Source organism: Ranitomeya imitator, chromosome 1 (assembly GCF_032444005.1).
Source record: "Ranitomeya imitator isolate aRanImi1 chromosome 1, aRanImi1.pri, whole genome shotgun sequence".
Classification (NCBI taxonomy): Eukaryota; Metazoa; Chordata; class Amphibia; order Anura; family Dendrobatidae; genus Ranitomeya; species Ranitomeya imitator.
This window is the reverse complement of record NC_091282.1, coordinates 1,221,268,105-1,221,285,720: the sequence shown is the minus strand read 5'-3', so window position 1 is coordinate 1,221,285,720 and position 17,616 is coordinate 1,221,268,105. Positions and strand designations below refer to the sequence as shown.

Sequence of the window (17,616 nt, the reverse complement as noted above, 5' to 3'; positions counted from 1 at the left end):
CTATCCTCGCTCTGTTCAGAAAGTCGGGCCTCACTTTGCTAAATCTATTTCATCTCTACGTTTGTCTTTTCATCTTAACTCACAGTCATTATATGTGGGGGCTGCCTTTTCCTTTGGGGTATTTCTCTGAGGCAAGGTAGGCTTATTTTCTATCTTCAGGCTAGCTAGTTTCTCAGGCTGTGCCGAGTTGCATAGGGAGCGTTAGGCGCAATCCACGGCTGCCTCTAGTGTGGTTGGAGAGGATTAGGGATTGCGGTCAGCAGAGTTCCCACGTCTCAGAGCTCGTTCTATGTTTTTGGGTTATTGTCAGGTCACTGTATGTGCTCTGACCTCTATGTCCATTGTGGTACTGAATTACCTTATCATAACAGTTACCATTCACCTTAGGACAGGAGACTACAATCTATTACTCCCTGTTATCAGCCATTACTGGGGAGGTGACTACAGGACAGAAGCCTACAATCTACTACTCCCTATTATCAGCCATTACTGGGGGAGGAGACTGTAGGATAGGAGCCTACAATCTATTACTATTTGTTATTAGCGATGGTTGGAAGTGAAAAGGCTGATTCTTGTATATTTGCAATGATCAATGATGGACGGACCATCCAGAGATATCTTCGGCCAAGTCTGTGATGCTATTTTTGCATTCTGAGGTCCTGATGGGTTCTTAGCCATTTAGACCCCTGGAATGTGACATTCCACACGCGGTTACAGCTTGGCTGCACCCTGCTCCCGTCTTGTAGCTATTCCTCTGGATGGAGGAAACGGAGCCATTTGTATTTTTGGCCTGAGTGATTATGTACCATAGGGAATGGTGGGCTCAGAAATAATGTGACCCCGTACAGGAGGGCGCGGATGACACCCAGCGAGAAACCACAGAAACTGTACAGTAAAGGATGAGCACAGACCGCCATCTACCAGCTGTCAATGCTGAACTGTCAGGATACGAGAGATTATTAACGTAATAACAGTGACTGATATCTAACAGCAGAATCTTCCATCCACTCCTAGGAGATCGCTATATTGTGGCCGACTGCGGAGGGGGAACCGTGGATCTCACAGTCCATCAGATCGAGCAACCGCAGGGAACCCTGAAGGAACTGTACAAAGCATCAGGTAGAAAATAACCTGATACTGCCCCTATGTACAAGAATAAAACTGCAATAATACTGCCCCATGTACAAGAATATATCTACTATAATACTGCCCCTATGTACAAGAATATAACTACTATAATACTGCCCCTATGTACAAGAATATATCTACTATAATACTGCTCCTATGAACAAGAATATAACTACTATAATACCGCCCCTATGTACAAGAATATATCTACTATAATACTGCTCCTATGAACAAGAATATAACTACTATAATACCGCCCCTATGAACAAGAATATAACTACTATAATACCGCCCCTATGTACAAGAATATAACTACTATAATACTGCTCCTATGTACAAGAATATAACTACTATAATACTGCCCCTATGTACAAGAATATAACTACTATAATACTGCCTCCTATGTACAAGAATATAACTACTATAATACTGCTCCTATGTACAAGAATATAACTACTATAATACTGCCCCTATGTACAAGAATATAACTACTATAATACTGCCTCCTATGTACAAGAATATAACTACTATAATACTGCCGCTATGTACAAGAATATAACTTCTATAATACTGCCCCTATATACAAGAATATAACTACTATAATACTGCTCCCTATGTACAAGAATATAACTTTTATAATACTGCCCCTATATACAAGAATATAACTACTATAATACTGCTCCTATGTACAAGAATATAACTACTATAATACTGCTCCTATGTACAAGAATATAACTACTATTATACTGCCCCCTATGTACAAGAATATAACTACTATTATACTGCCCCCTATGTACAAGAATATAACTACTACTAGATGGTGGCCCGATTCTAACGCATCGGGTATTCTAGTATATCTAGAATATTGCCCAGCCACATGGTATATTGCCCAGCTACATAGTATATTGCCCAGTCACATGGTATATTGCCCAGCTACGTAGTATATTGCCCAGTCACATGGTATATTGCCCAGCTACGTAGTATATTGCCCAGTCACGTAGTATATTGTCCAGCCACGTAGTATATTTCCCAGCCACGTAGTATACTGCCCAGTCACGTAGTATATTGCCCAGCCACGTAGTATATTGCCCAGCCACGTAGTATACTGCCCAGTCACGTAGTATATTGCCCAGCTGCGTAGTATATTGCCCAGCCACGTATGTAACAGATTAAAAAATAAAAAATAAACATATACTCACCTTCCGAGGGCCCCTTGTAGTGCTGTCGCCTGTGTGCGGTGCACGCGGCAGCTTCCGGTCCCAGGGTTGGTATGAGCACAGGACCTGTGATGACGTTGTGGTCACATGATCGTGACGTAATGGCAGGTCCTTCTCACATAGCATCTTTGGAACCGGAACCTGCCGCTTGCACTGCCGAGGAGAGGACGCGACCAATCAGCAACTTGGATTCCATGACAGACAGAGGCCGCGACCAATGAATATGCGTGACAGACAGACGGACAGACAGAAAGACAGAAGTGACCCTTAGACAATTATATAGTAGATAATACTGCTCCTATGTACAAGAATATAACTACTATAATACTGTTCCCATACTGATGATGTGTTCTGGTCATGTAGGTGGTCCCTATGGAGCTGTTGGGGTTGACCTTGCCTTTGAGAAGATGTTATGCAAGATATTCGGTGAGGACTTCATTCAGACCTTTAAGGTGAAGCGGCCGGCAGCCTGGGTGGACCTGATGATCGCATTTGAGGCTCGGAAAAGAACTGCAGCTCCACAGAGGTCCAACCACCTCAACATCTCCCTGCCGTTCTCCTTCATAGACTTCTACAGGAGACACACCAGGCAAAATGTGGAGACCGCCCTACGGAAGAGCAGGTGAAATGGAGGCTGCAGAGATTACCAGACCCTCACCTCCAGAATACACGTTAGTAGGTTGGGGACCCTTCACCTCCAGGATACATGTTAGTAGGTTGGGGACCCTTCACCTCCAGGATACATGTTAGTAGGTTGGGGACCCTTCACCTCCAGGATACACATTAGTAGGTTGGGGACCCTTCACCTCCAGGATACACATTAGTAGGTTGGGGACCCTTCACCTCCAGGATACACGTTAGTAGGTTGGGGACCCTTCACCTCCAGGATACATGTTAGTAGATTGGGGACCCTTCACCTCCAGGATACATGTTAGTAGGTCAAGATCCCTCAAATAACTGAAAATCACTTATTATGGGGCACTGTGGATATCACTGTTATTATGGGGCACTGTGGATATCACTGTTACTATGGGGCACTGTGGATATCACTGTTATTATGGGGGCACTGCGCATGTCACTGTTATTATGGGGGCACTGTGGATATCACTTTTATTATGGGGGCACTGTGGATATCACTTTTATTATGGGGGCACTGTGGATATCGCTGTTATTATGGGGCACTGTGGATATCACTGTTATTATGGGGCACTGTGGATATCACTGTTATTATGGGGGCACTGTGGATATCACTGTTACTATGGGGGCACTGTGGATATCACTGTTACTATGGGGCACTGTGGATATCACTGTTATTATGGGGCACTGTGGATATTACTGTTATTATGGGGACACTGTGGATATCACTGTTATTATGGGGCACTGTGGATATCATTGTTATTATGGGGGCACTGTGGATATCACTTTTATTATGGGGGCACTGTGGATATCACTTTTATTATGGGGGCACTGTGGATATCGCTGTTATTATGGGGCACTGTGGATATCACTGTTATTATGGGGGCACTGTGGATATTACTGTTATTATGGGTGCACGGTGGATATCACTGTTATTATGGTGACACTGTGGATGTCAGTGTGTCACGATAATGTGAAATACCATAGTAGCGGGATTTTTGCACACGTGACCATGGTCCTGAAAGCACATGGCAGCTTTGACCCGCCTTTCTGCTGTGTGTGAAGCTATTCTTCTCAATGCTCTGCCCTTCCCCCAAGCCAAGAATGTTAATTGCGCTAGTAGATGCACAAATCTACCTCCAGCTGAAACTGGTCTGATATCTCTCTTAAGACAGGAGGTTCTTTGTTCTATTATAACAAGATATTGGGTCGCTGATTTGGGCTAGAAAAATAATAAGTACATATTGCTAACTTCCATCGGTAGATCTGTTAAACACTAAGTGCGAGCCGCTAACCACAACAGGTACAAAGTGCGGATTTCTATGGAACAACTAGGATGAATTTGGTACCAATAGAAAGCTAATTTTAATACAAGATGGATGAGGTGTGTGTTATGACTGCCAGATTCTCGAGCGAAGATATGAGAGTTATAAGAATTGCTGTTGAAATCTGTAAGTCTGAGGAAAGGGGAGGGTCCAGGGAAACCAGCCTTTTTAGTAATGTCACAAGGCTGCAAGTTATAAGTTTCTGCATGTCACCCAGTCTTGAGTCTGTCAAGGGAGCTGGTCCTATCCAGACCTCCTGATGCACTGGGACATTAGGGGCTCCACCTACCAGCATGGTTGCCTGAAATGATCTGAGCACATGTAAGTGTTACTTTTCTGTTTTAATCCATGTCATTTTATAATTACTTTGTACATACATGTCACGATTCACACCGTGACTGTCAACAGTACATCACGATCGGGGTGACCTTTAGCCAGCCCATGCCTTTACAGTTCCGCTTCAAAACTTGCAGCTCTCTGGTGCCCCCCTTACCCTCAGGTCAGATTAGGTACTGCACCTAGGGTAATTAGTCGCCAGAAAGGCTGCCTTCTATGTACTGGTTATTCGGCACGCTGCAGCGAGGGCGATATAACTACTCCCACTCAGGCAGGAACAATAATTATCAACGCCACCATCGCTACAACGACTAGCAAAAATGCAGGACAAGGTATGCCGCCACCAGCTTCGATTAACGGGTCCGAAGCTAACCCAAAACAGTAGCGTAATTCCTTTCAGAATAATTAGGGTATGTTTTAGAGCAGGAGAACGAAGCTAGTATTTTAAATATTTTACTCCATAAAGATCAGGCAGTGTTTATAAAAAGGTATATAAAGATGTTACAATATGAGACAAAGTATGTATGTACAAAGCAATTATAAAATAACATGGATTAAAACAGAAAGTAACACTTACATGTGCTCAGATCATTTCAGGCAACCATGCTGGTAGGCGGAGTCCCAAATCTCCCAGTGCATTAGGAGGTCTGGATAGGAACAGCTCCTCAGGCAAGACTCAAGACTGGGTGACATGCAGAAACTTATAACTTGCAGCCTTATGACATCACTAAAAAGGCTGGTTTCCCTGGACCCTCCCCTTTCCTCAGACTTACAGATTTCAACAGCAATTCTTATAACTCTCATGACTCTGCCAGATTCTCAAGCGAAGATATAACACACACCTCATCCATCTTGTATTAAAATTAGCTTTCTATTGGTACCAAATTCGTCCTAGTTGTTCCACACGGTTCCATAGAAATCCGCACTTTGTACCTGTTGTGGTTAGCGGCTCGCGCTTACAGTGTTTAACAGATCTACCAATGGAAGTTAGCAATATGTACTTATTATTTTCCTAAAAACCCAAAAGATAGTCAGCTCACCTGAATATCGGCTATTCAGTGGTTGGACCTCTGCTGCAGCACCACCTCTGCTCGTGCTGGCTTCTGCGGCCTCTGGGCTCTGTGGCCAGGCTTGGTCTGCTTCAAATTGCACCAGTTCAGCGACCATTTCAGCCTTGGACTTGCCATGGGAGTTCAGGCCGTGGTACGTGCATACCTTAACAAGAGTGTCCTTCTGCTGGGCGTACCAGGCTTCTCCTTTCGCAGCCATAGTTGACAAATAAAAGATAGGATAGAAAAATGAAGAGAAAGGCAGGGAATAACTTCTAGTACACACAATTGTCTCAGGACTAATAAACACTGAGTTCGTTCTCCAAACTTATTTGCGCAGTGTCCTCGCAAGAACTTTGCAAGTTATTAGTGAGAGGAATGATTGTCAAACCAGATCACTAATGCTCTATGATCCCACCGCGCTGCCACCAATATGTCACGATTCACCAGCCAACGGCTGTCACATGTGCAGAGGGCTTTATATACCTTTTTATAAACACTGCCTGATCTTTATGGAGTAAAATATTTAAAATACTAGCTTTGTTCTCCTGCTCTAAAACGTACCCTAAGTCTTCTAAAGGGAATTACGCTACTGTTTTGGGTTAGCTTCGGACCCGTTAATCGAAGCTGGTGGTGGCATACCTTGTCCTGCATTTTTGGGAGTCGTCGTAGCGACGGCAGCGTTGATAATTATTGTTCCTGCCTGAGTGGGAGTAGTTATATCGCCCTCGCTGCAGCGTGCCCAATAGCCAGTACATAGCAGGCAGCCTTTCTGGCGACTAATTACCCTAGGTGCAGTACCTAATCTGACCTGAGAGTAAGGGGGGGCGCCAGAGAGCTGCAAGTTTTCAAGTGGAACTGTAAAGTGGGATATACATAATTCCCTGCAGTTATATAGCAGAGCAGTGGGATAACTAAAATAAGCCCCTGCGGTAAACTAAGAGGTCAAAAGCCCTGTTTGTGTTTTCATCACATTGGAGCAGTGGAGGGATAACGAAGATAAGCCCCCTGCACATGTGATAGCCGTGGGCTGACCAAAGGTCACCCCGATCGTGACGTACTTTTAACAGTCACAGTGTTATTATGGGGCACTGTGGATATCACTTATTATGGGGCACTGTGGATATCACTACTATGGGGCACTGTGGATATCACTGTTATTATGGGGCACTGTGGATATCACTGTTATTATGGGGGCACTGTGGATATCACTTATTATGGGGACACTGGATATCACTGTTATTATGGGGACACTGGATATCACTGTTATTATGGGGGCACTGTGGATATCACTATTATGGGGCACTGTGGATATCACTGTTATTGGGCACTGTGGATATCACTGTTATTATGGGGGCACTGTGGATATCACTGTTATTATGGGGGCACTGTGGATATCACTTATTATGGGGACACTGGATATCACTGTTATTATGGGGACACTGGATATCACTGTTATTATGGGGCACAGTGGATATCACTGTTATTATGGGGACACTGGATATCACTGTTATTATGGGGCACTGCGCATGTCACTGTTATTATGGGACACTGTGGATATCACTGTTATTATGGGGGCACTGTGGATATCACTGTTATTATGGGGGCACTGTGGATATCACTGTTATTATGGGGCACTGTGGATATCACTGTTATTATGGGACACTGTGGATATCACTGTTATTATGGGGGCACTGTGGATATCACTGTTATTATGGGGCACTGTGGATATCGCTGTTATTATGGGGGCACTGTGGATATCGCTGTTATTATGGGGACACTGTGGATATCACTGTTATTATGGGACACTGCGGATATCACTGTTATTATGGGGCACTGCGCATGTCACTGTTATTATGGGACACTGTGGATATCACTGTTATTATGGGGCACTGTGGATATCACTGTTATGGGGACACTGGATATCACTGTTATTATGGGGCACTGTGGATATCACTGTTATTATGGGGACACTGGATATCACTGTTATTATGGGGCACTGCGCATGTCACTGTTATTATGGGACACTGCGGATATCACTGTTATTATGGGGACACTGTGGATATCACTGTTATTATGGGACACTGCGGATATCACTGTTATTATGGGGCACTGTGGATATCACTGTTATGGGGACACTGGATATCACTGTTATTATGGGGCACTGTGGATATCACTGTTATTATGGGGACACTGGATATCACTGTTATTATGGGGCACTGCGGATATCACTGTTATTATGGGGCACTGTGGATATCACTGTTATTATGGGGCACTGTGGATATCACTGTTATTATGGGGCACTGTGGATATCACTGTTATTATGGGACACTGCGGATATCACTGTTATTATGGGGCACTGTGGATATCACTGTTATTATGGGGCACTGTGGATATCACTGTTATTATGGGGGCACTGTGGATATCACTGTTATTATGGGGGCACTGTGGATATCACTGTTATTATGGGGGCACTGTGGATATCACTGTTATTATGGAACACTGTGGATATCACTGTTATTATGGGGGCACTGTGGATATCACTGTTATTATGGGGACACTGGATATCACTGTTATTATGGGGGCACTGTGGATATCACTGTTATTATGGGGGCACTGTGAATATCACTGTTATTATGGGGCACTGTGGATATCACTGTTATTATGGGGCACTGTGGATATCACTGTTATTATGGGGGCACTGTGGATATCACTGTTATTATGGGGACACTGTGAATATCACTGTTATTATGGGGCACTGTGGATATCACTGTTATTATGGGGCACTGTGGATATCACTTATTATGGGACACTGTGGATATCACTGTTATTATGGGGACACTGTGGATATCACTGTTATTATGGGGACACTGTGGATATCACTGTTATTATGGGGACACTGTGGATATCACTGTTATTATGGGGCACTGTGGATATCACTGTTATTATGGGGGCACTGTGGATATCACTGTTATTATGGGGACACTGTGGATATCACTGTTATTATGGGGGCACTGTGGATATCACTGTTATTATGGGGACACTGTGGATATCACTGTTATTATGGGGACACTGTGGATATCACTGTTATTATGGGGCACTGTGGATATCACTGTTATTATGGGGGCACTGTGGATATCACTGTTATTATGGGGACACTGTGGATATCACTGTTATTATGGGGACACTGTGGATATCACTGTTATTATGGGGACACTGTGGATATCACTGTTATTATGGGGACACTGTGGATATCACTGTTATTATGGGGCACTGTGGATATCACTGTTATTATGGGGGCACTGTGGATATCACTGTTATTATGGGGGCACTGTGGATATCACTGTTATTATGGGGGCACTGTGGATATCACTGTTATTATGGGGACACTGTGGATATATCACTGTCGGTGTTATTATGAGGTGTGAAGGATATCACCAGAGAAATCACACAGAATCCCACTACTGCCACATGTGAAGAACGCGCACCTCGTCTGACGTCAATATTATGTCAGAAGAATCACGAGGTATGCTGCACTCACTTGCACCAATATGACATTTCGCACACCCTTGGGACACACAAGGTCAGCTTAGCACAGTTTTACCCAGATAACTCCTGTCCACATGGGGCCAGTAAGGAATGGGGAGTGAGAGGATGTGGCTCACGCAGTCACTAACATGGCACCCTCACCCACAACCCTGACAAGCTGAGAGGCCCCATTCACTAGCAGCAGTGAAACCGTGTCGGGTCAGCCTGATAGGCCTGCTACGAGTTTCTCAATAGACATAAATCCAGTTAGCTGACGGGATTATATTGGGCCAGAAACCAGCCCCGGTAGCATGGAAAGTTAAGCTGAGATCACAGACGTGTGCATTCGTGGATCAAGATAAAAGAGCAGACCCAAGGTTAAATTATATATTTTATCACCTTAATGGCACACTAGACAATACACTATATACACAATGGTTACACATATACAATAGTCAGATATGCAAATCCAGCCAGGCCCCTGCCACGCATGAACATTGCTACCTGGCTCTTAATACCCAATCTACATATATCCCCACCCTGGGGTGCTAGAGCAGATCGAGACCCTGGAAGGAATTTGGCCCGTTCGAGAGATCTCAAAAATGTAATCGGTGTGTGGCTAGAATGTACGATAAGTCTATATTCGCCTTATGAAATCCTAGCTGTCTGAACAAAAAAATTTACACTGCAAACCATCGTTTTGTCCTGAACTTAGCTGGCTCAAGGTGTGAGATCTGTCACTCCGCCTTTTTGAGGTTTGACCACCTGCTGAGCTAGGTGTCCCGTTACAGCTGAACAAAAAGGGGGTTTATAATCCCATGCCAAATAGGATACAAATGATTGATACTAAATTATATCTTCAATATTTTTCACAGGGGGCACTCTCTATCACTGTTATTATGGGGCCACTGTGGATATCACTTATTATGGGGCCACTGTGGATGTCACAGTTATTATGGGGGCTCTGTGGGTATCACTTTTATTATGGGGCCACTGTGGATGTCATTATTATGGGTTTTGCTTCCGTCAAACTGAAGTGGCCTGATATTGTAGTGGCAGATGTAGAACTACTGCTCCTGGCATGGCCCGTGCTTCTGAAGAGTGACTTGATGATATAAGTGCAGCTCTTTTGCCCCTTTATCAGTGCAGAACCTTCTCTCCTTCATTAACCCCTCCGGTGCCACTGTGTAATCTCTGATTTCTGCCCTCAGTGTGAACTTTGTGAAGTGGTCCTCTCAGGGGATGCTCCGGATGTCGTCGGAGGCCATGAATGAGCTCTTCCAGCCGACCATCCAGCAGATCATCCAGCACATCGGTACGGACATAGCAATCCCCTGTGGGTTATTAACTTCACTTATACAGAGAAGCTGTCATTAATAATGTCCCTGGGGGCTGGTGTACGGTGAGGCCTTGATGACGGCGGGACGGTGTGCAGGGAGGTCATGGTGACAGCAGCACGGGAAGGGGTAACATCTCTCTTTGTGGAGAGGGCCAAGCTGATGTAAGGAGACCTGTAGGCCATGCAATGCTTCACTGGGAAATTATATATACAAATTGCCTATTAAGAGGAAAAGAGGACAGGCGCTCTAGGGTGTACACATTAGGAGGCACTAGCTCTCTAGTCAACCATAAATTCTGTCATGACTGACCTGATGAACAGAAGAAAATGTCAGACGGAATCACAGGGCCACATTTTGTGCCATAAAGTAATAGGATGATTTGTGTGCTGTAGGCTGCGGCACCAAATACTGTCCTTTGTGCGTCATAAAAGTTGACTCTAGCAGAATTACGTTTACATTCTGTAAGTGTCCTAATAATGAGATGCAAGAAGCTGACACACAGGGCTGCCACCAGTAACTTCAGGACCCCATACTAGGAAAATTTTCGGCCCCTTCAGACTCCACTCAGCTCTGCCTCCACTCCGGGAACCTACCAGAGTCCCATCGCCCACTCTTGGAAAACTCACTTCTCCACCACGTCCTCACCAATCACATATTAACAGTTCCCACCGGACACCAGATCACATACATAGCCAGCAGCTTTTGTTTTAGCAAAAGATTTTAAGCCATCACCACGACACGGTAGACTCTTCTGACCGGGCCCTACTTTACTCTGACATATTAAATATTTCTTAAAATACCCAATACTCTTTTTAGGTATATTTTTATTTATTTTCCTTTAAGGGAATGTGTCACATACATTTTTTTTTAAAATGACCATTAATGCCACATACAAGGAATACTGTCACACTGTGATCAGACCACATTTTACCACCACACAGAGACAGAATAATACCACATACAAGGAAAAAATACATCACACCATGACCGGACCCACTTATCACCACATAGTGACAGAATAATACCACATACAAGGAACAAATACCGCCACAACATGGCTGCACCACATATTACCACCACATAGTGACCAAATAATATCACATGCAAGGAACAAATACTGCCACACCGTGACCAGACCATATATTCCACCTAGTGACCGAATACCACAGTACAGTTCATTAATAAAAAATAAAAAACAACTAATAATACCATAAGTGACATTGTACACTAGTTACATTATACACAGGAGATCTGTATATAGTGTCAGTGTACAGGTAATACAGTGATCACCAGTGACATTATACACAGGAGCTCTCTATATAGTGTCAGTGTACAGGTAATACAGTGATCACCAGTGACATTACATATAAGAGCTCAGTATATAGTGTACAGGTAATACAGTGATCACCAGTAACATTATACACAGGAGCTCTGTATATAATGTCAGTGTACAGGTAATACAGCGATCACCAGTGACATTATACACAGGAGCTCTGTATCTATATACAGAGTGTAGTGTCAGTGTACAGGTAATACAGTGATCACCAGTGACATTATACACAGGAGCTCTGTATATAGTGTACAGGTAATACAATGATCACCAGTGACATACACAGGAGCTCTGTATATAGTGTATAGCGTACAGGTAATACAATGATCACCAGTGACATTGTACACAGGAGCTCTGTATATAGTGTACAGGTAATACAGTGATCACCAGTGACATTACTGTATACTGTACACAGGAGCTCTGTATCTATATACAGAGTGTAGTGTCAGTGTACAGGTAATACAGTGATCACCAGTGACATTATACACAGGAGCTCTCTATATAGTGTCAGTGTACATGTAATACAGTGATCACCAGTGACATTACATATAAGAGCTCAGTATATAGTGTACAGGTAATACAGTGATCACCAGTAACATTATACACAGGAGCTCTGTATATAATGTCAGTGTACAGGTAATACAGCGATCACCAGTGACATTATACACAGGAGCTCTGTATCTATATACAGAGTGTAGTGTCAGTGTACAGGTAATACAGTGATCACCAGTGACATTATACACAGGAGCTCTGTATATAGTGTACAGGTAATACAATGATCACCAGTGACATACACAGGAGCTCTGTATATAGTGTATAGCGTACAGGTAATACAATGATCACCAGTGACATTGTACACAGGAGCTCTGTATATAGTGTACAGGTAATACACTGATCACCAGTGACATTACTGTATACTGTACACAGGAGCTCTGTATCTATATACAGAGTGTAGTGTCAGTGTACAGGTAATACAGTGATCACCAGTGACATTATACACAGGTGCTCTGTATATAGTGTACAGGTAATACAGTGATCACCAGTGACATTATACACAGGAGCTCTATATATATTGTCAGTGTACAGGTAATACAGTGATCACCAGTGACATTATACATAGGAGCTCTGTATATAATGTCAGTGTAAAGGTAATATAGCGATCACCAGTGACATTATACACAGGAGCTCTGTATCTATATACAGAGTGTAGTGTCAGTGTACAGGTAATACAGTGATCACCAGTGACATTATACACAGGAGCTCTGTATATAGTGTATAGTGTACAGGTAATACAATGATCACCAGTGACATTGTACACAGGAGCTCTGTATATAGTGTACATTATACACAGGAGAAAAACAAAGACAGAAACATGATGAAAATGCATGAAAATGATATATTGTACTTAATTAACATGTTTTTATTTATCAAGAAAATGCGAAAGTCATCCTGCCTTGTTCCAGCGACCATAGTTGGGACAGTCCTAACTCTAGTATTAAAAACCTTACCGTTTCTCAAGTGACATGCATGTAGATAAAGGCTGAGAGCCCCAGTTGACATCTCTAGTTCAAGTCCATCACATTTTCCACTTTGTCCCCAACGTATACACTATCACAGATGAAGAAAAAAGCTACATATTGGCGCACCACACAGTAACAGGACCTCCCCACTGAAAACAATATCCTCAAAAATAAAATACATCACAGCGGTAATAATATCGCTTAATTAGCCCCCTTCTGTAATAACATCCCCCATCCTGGCCCCCGTGTATCTCAATTCTGGCCCCTATGAATCTCACTGGCCTCCATGAATCTCACTTCTGGCTCCCATTCATCAGTTCTCTATATTGTGGCTTTTCACAGTGCAAGCAAACTGAAAAAAAAGGAATTCTTACCTGGCTGCAGTCCAGCGGCTTCATCTTCCTTCTTGATATGCAGCGCGGATGCTCTGACGACATTCGCGCAGACATCACCTGCTGGCCTCTAATTGGCTGGCAATTTTTAACTGTTGCCATGCTGGAAGTCACCAGCTTCCTGTCCGGCAATATATTTCAACTGAACAAGCGTCCGAGGATGCACGTCCAGTTGAATACTCAACCGGCCCAACCCACCCCTGTGACGGTGAGCAAAAGCAAAAAAAGGGGGGCCCGGACTGAGTGAGACATGCTGCCTGTGACTTGAGTAACGCGTGTTAAAGGGATAGTCCCAACATAAAGGTATCCCCTATCCTGACTGCTGGGGATGACCAGTGGAACCATTAGCAGTGCCGAGAATGAGGTTCAGGACTCTGGGAGCTGCAGAGCCCTGTAGTGAATAGAGCAGAGCTGTGCAAGCTCAACCCCTTCTCCATTCATGGTGTATGGAACAGCCAGAAATAATGGAGCGCTGCGCTCGACTTTCACCGGTATAAACCTGCATGCGATTCTCTGCTCCATTCAAGATGGTGCTCTGTAGTCCCCGGCATTTTGATTGCAAAAGTCCCAGCGATCATTAAGTTATTGTGCGGACACCCTGTTTTGTCGACAGCCCTGTAAGCCCAGTTTACCTGCCTGTGTTAAAGGACTTCATGGTCCAATGGTCAGTAATGGATCATCCTATGAAGATTCGCGCTGACAAAACATCGCCCCATTTTAAAAGGGTTTTTAGTCTTTACCTCACAAAAGCAAATTTCACATGTGCCCGGGTGACGTCCTCCATGTGCTTGTCTGCATCAGCACAACTGAAACTGCAAATGACACATCGGCAAAAGGCCGAGTGGTGCACGCTCTATGCTAATACTGCTTTACCCTACTGTTTGCAGGAGATCTCGTCAACAAACCTGAAGTATCAGGCATCAAGTACCTCTTCCTGGTGGGCGGCTTTGCGGAGTCTCCCATGCTGCAGAATGCTGTACAGTCGGCCTTCAGTGAGGTGTGCAGGGTCATCATCCCTCAAGATGTTGGTCTGACGATACTTAAAGGAGCAGTCCTTTTTGGCCTAGACCCGACCATCGTGAGAGTGAGGCGTTCACCTCTCACTTACGGAGTCGGCGTCCTCAACAAGTTTGTGGAAGGAAAACATCCGAAAGAGAAGCTGCTTGTGAAGGAAGGCAAGAACTGGTGCACAGACATCTTTGACAAGTTTGTGTCCGTGGACCAGTCGGTGGCCCTTGGAGATATCGTGCAGAGGAGCTACTGCCCAGCCCGACTTGGCCAACGCAAAATCATCATCAACATTTACTGCTCATCCAGCGATGATGTGGTGTACATCACCGATGCCGGCGTCAGGAAGTGCGGTACCATCAATCTGGACCTGCCAGACATCAACGAGGAAAATGGCAAGATCCTTCGTCGGGAGATTAAGGCCAGCATGCAATTTGGAGACACAGAAATCAAAGTCACAGCAATGGACGTCAAGACTTCCAAGACTGTCCGAGCCGCCATCGACTTCCTCTCCAACTAGTGGGAGACCTCACGTGATCATGAACTCAAAGCACTTGACCATCATACATGTGGCTTCATCCAAAAACAAAGGAGTTGGGAGCAGTTGGTTCAGCTTCATGTTCCTCTTTACTTTACATGGGGGTGCATATTTTTTTCCAAACATTTGCTATTTTTATAAAACACAGACAAGATCTTCTAACTCTTGGCCAACCTTCGCTGCGTCAGAGCAGAAAAACAGGAGTCAACACGAGACTTTCCACAGCTCTGACCCAACATGTCACCAATCTCTGGCAAGACTCCACAATGCAGAATGGCTGCTCCACCAGATAAGGAGAGGATGGCGATTGTGGAGCTTCGGTTTTGGGAAGCCAATGGTCCTCTGTAATATTCAGGTGTTGTAAGGACAAGGAACCTTGCAGTCAATGAAAACCAAGTACCTGCTGCATCCAAACACAGCTGTAGGTCCACCATCGATACACCTTGATAAACCACAACTCCACTTGCTAAATCCATGAGACCACTATAGAGGAATCTGACAATGGGGGGCTGTACGTTAGGTGGAGTCCGTGTACACTGACATCTAAGGGGCAAGATGGAGCATCAACTTCACCAATTCCTGATCAGAGGAGGCCACAATTTCAGGTTGAATCCACCATTCCCGTAAATATTAATGCATGGACACTTTTTTACAGCTCCATCTGAATGGTGGATCTCCACACTGATGCAATCTTGTGCCGATCCAAACAGCCCCTTTTTTGCAGGTTGCTGCCTTGGGTTCAGAACTCGCTCTCTTCTTGGATCTTCGTGCCTCCAGGTCATCGCTGTCCAATACTAGAAGCGATGCAGGTCTGGGAATGAGGTGGAAGCTATATTTGGTGTAGCGCCCTGGTGACTACCATCTGATCATCTCCAGAACCTTAATGGCCTCATCTGATGTGATAACATCCCCAATGTGAATACCGGATCCATCCTCCACCTCCGTCCCCTTACTATGAGAAGACCACGTAGTCAGAATATATTTTTTTACATGTATCTCTTCCCGGTAGTATCTGTGTACCATGTATGATACGTATTCCATGTATTAAATAAACCACTACCGTACACACACCGTACGTCTACACCACTCCAGTCACAGCCAAAGCTGCACGCCTGTCGCAGGACCTCGCTGCTGCCCTCTGCTGGTTCAGTGCATGATCTGATGGCGGATGAAGGTCAGGTGGATAAAAAGTTTGAAGAAGTTTTACTCCTCTTCCCCATCATATCCGCTCCATAAAGGGAGGAGATACTGTCATGGTATAGAACATAGTTCATGTCCTGCTCTCTCAGGGTTAATGTTGTTGGCCTCTCTTTGGATCTGGGAGGGGGATTTATAAACACTCCAGACTAGGATTCCCTGTCAGCTGTACTTTCGTTTAGAGCTCATACTCACCAGCGAGAAACTCGGATGAGTCTCGCATGTTAATACCCGACACTCAGATCGGAGCGTGTGGCCGCATAGGAATACATGCAGCCGCATGCTCCTGAGTGCCGGCAGTAGCGCCGGGTATTGATGTGCGAGACTCATGCTAGTCGCTCGCTGGTGAGTATGAGTCCTTAGTCTGTGTGTCTGACCCCTTGAGTGTCTGCTCGGTTTGCATCTGCTTGTGTTGCTCTCCGTGCGTTGTTGCTTGTTTGTTCTGTTGGCTTTCTGACCGTTGCTCCCTTTCTGACTATCCCTCAGTCTCTCGTTACCTCGAGGGTTACCTCATTATTCCCTGGTTTAGATCTTGGCACGTTAAACTACTCTCCAATGTATATCGTCTCCTCTTCCCCCCGGCGTCTGGCGCCACCCTCGACCACCTCCTTCCCTGTCACATGGTTCAGGTCCTGTTTGCTACCCGGTGAGTTCTCTGCCACAATCTTAGATACTGCAGCTGAGAAGACAGTTTGGAATTGAGGGCCTGAAAACTTCACCTCGAGTGTTTCCACAGATAAGCTTCTCTCTGCTTCCACTAGGGGACGCACCCGCCATACAGGTTTATTGCCGCGCTCAGTGCTCTGCAGCAGGCGCTCCGCCTGGTGGTGGCTGCAGGAATCGCACCTCGTACATGACAGCTGTAATAACATGTAATGTGATGTGATCAGTCGCACGTTCTGCCTCTGTGGCCCCTGCACAAAATGCCGTATGGCCCGGTGTTATGGCTGGCAATCAGGCAACACAGCGTGCAGTAATCAGCGCACATACAGAGATCTGGCAATAACCAAAAACAATAGGACGAGCTCTGAGACGTGGAATCTCTGTAGACTGCAGTACCTGATCTATCCTC

The 17,616-nt window shown here is 44.7% G+C and overlaps 1 protein-coding gene across 2 annotated transcripts in view; it reads left to right on the top strand.

Annotated features, from left to right (window-relative positions):
• Window positions 1–16,418, top strand: part of HSPA12B (heat shock protein family A (Hsp70) member 12B) — a 91,897-nt gene extending 75,479 nt beyond the window's left edge. The window contains exons 10-13 of one of the 2 annotated variants that reach the window (XM_069745093.1): window positions 1,015–1,119; window positions 2,709–2,967; window positions 10,431–10,534; window positions 14,689–16,418. In XM_069745093.1, coding sequence (XP_069601194.1) covers window positions 1,015–1,119; window positions 2,709–2,967; window positions 10,431–10,534; window positions 14,689–15,329 — 1,109 coding nt within the window. In that variant the 3' untranslated portion in view covers window positions 15,330–16,418. The remainder of the gene's footprint in view (window positions 1–1,014; window positions 1,120–2,708; window positions 2,968–10,430; window positions 10,535–14,688) is intronic. The other variant, XM_069745094.1, reaches the window with a different exon arrangement.
• The last annotated feature ends 1,198 nt before the right edge of the window (window positions 16,419–17,616 follow it).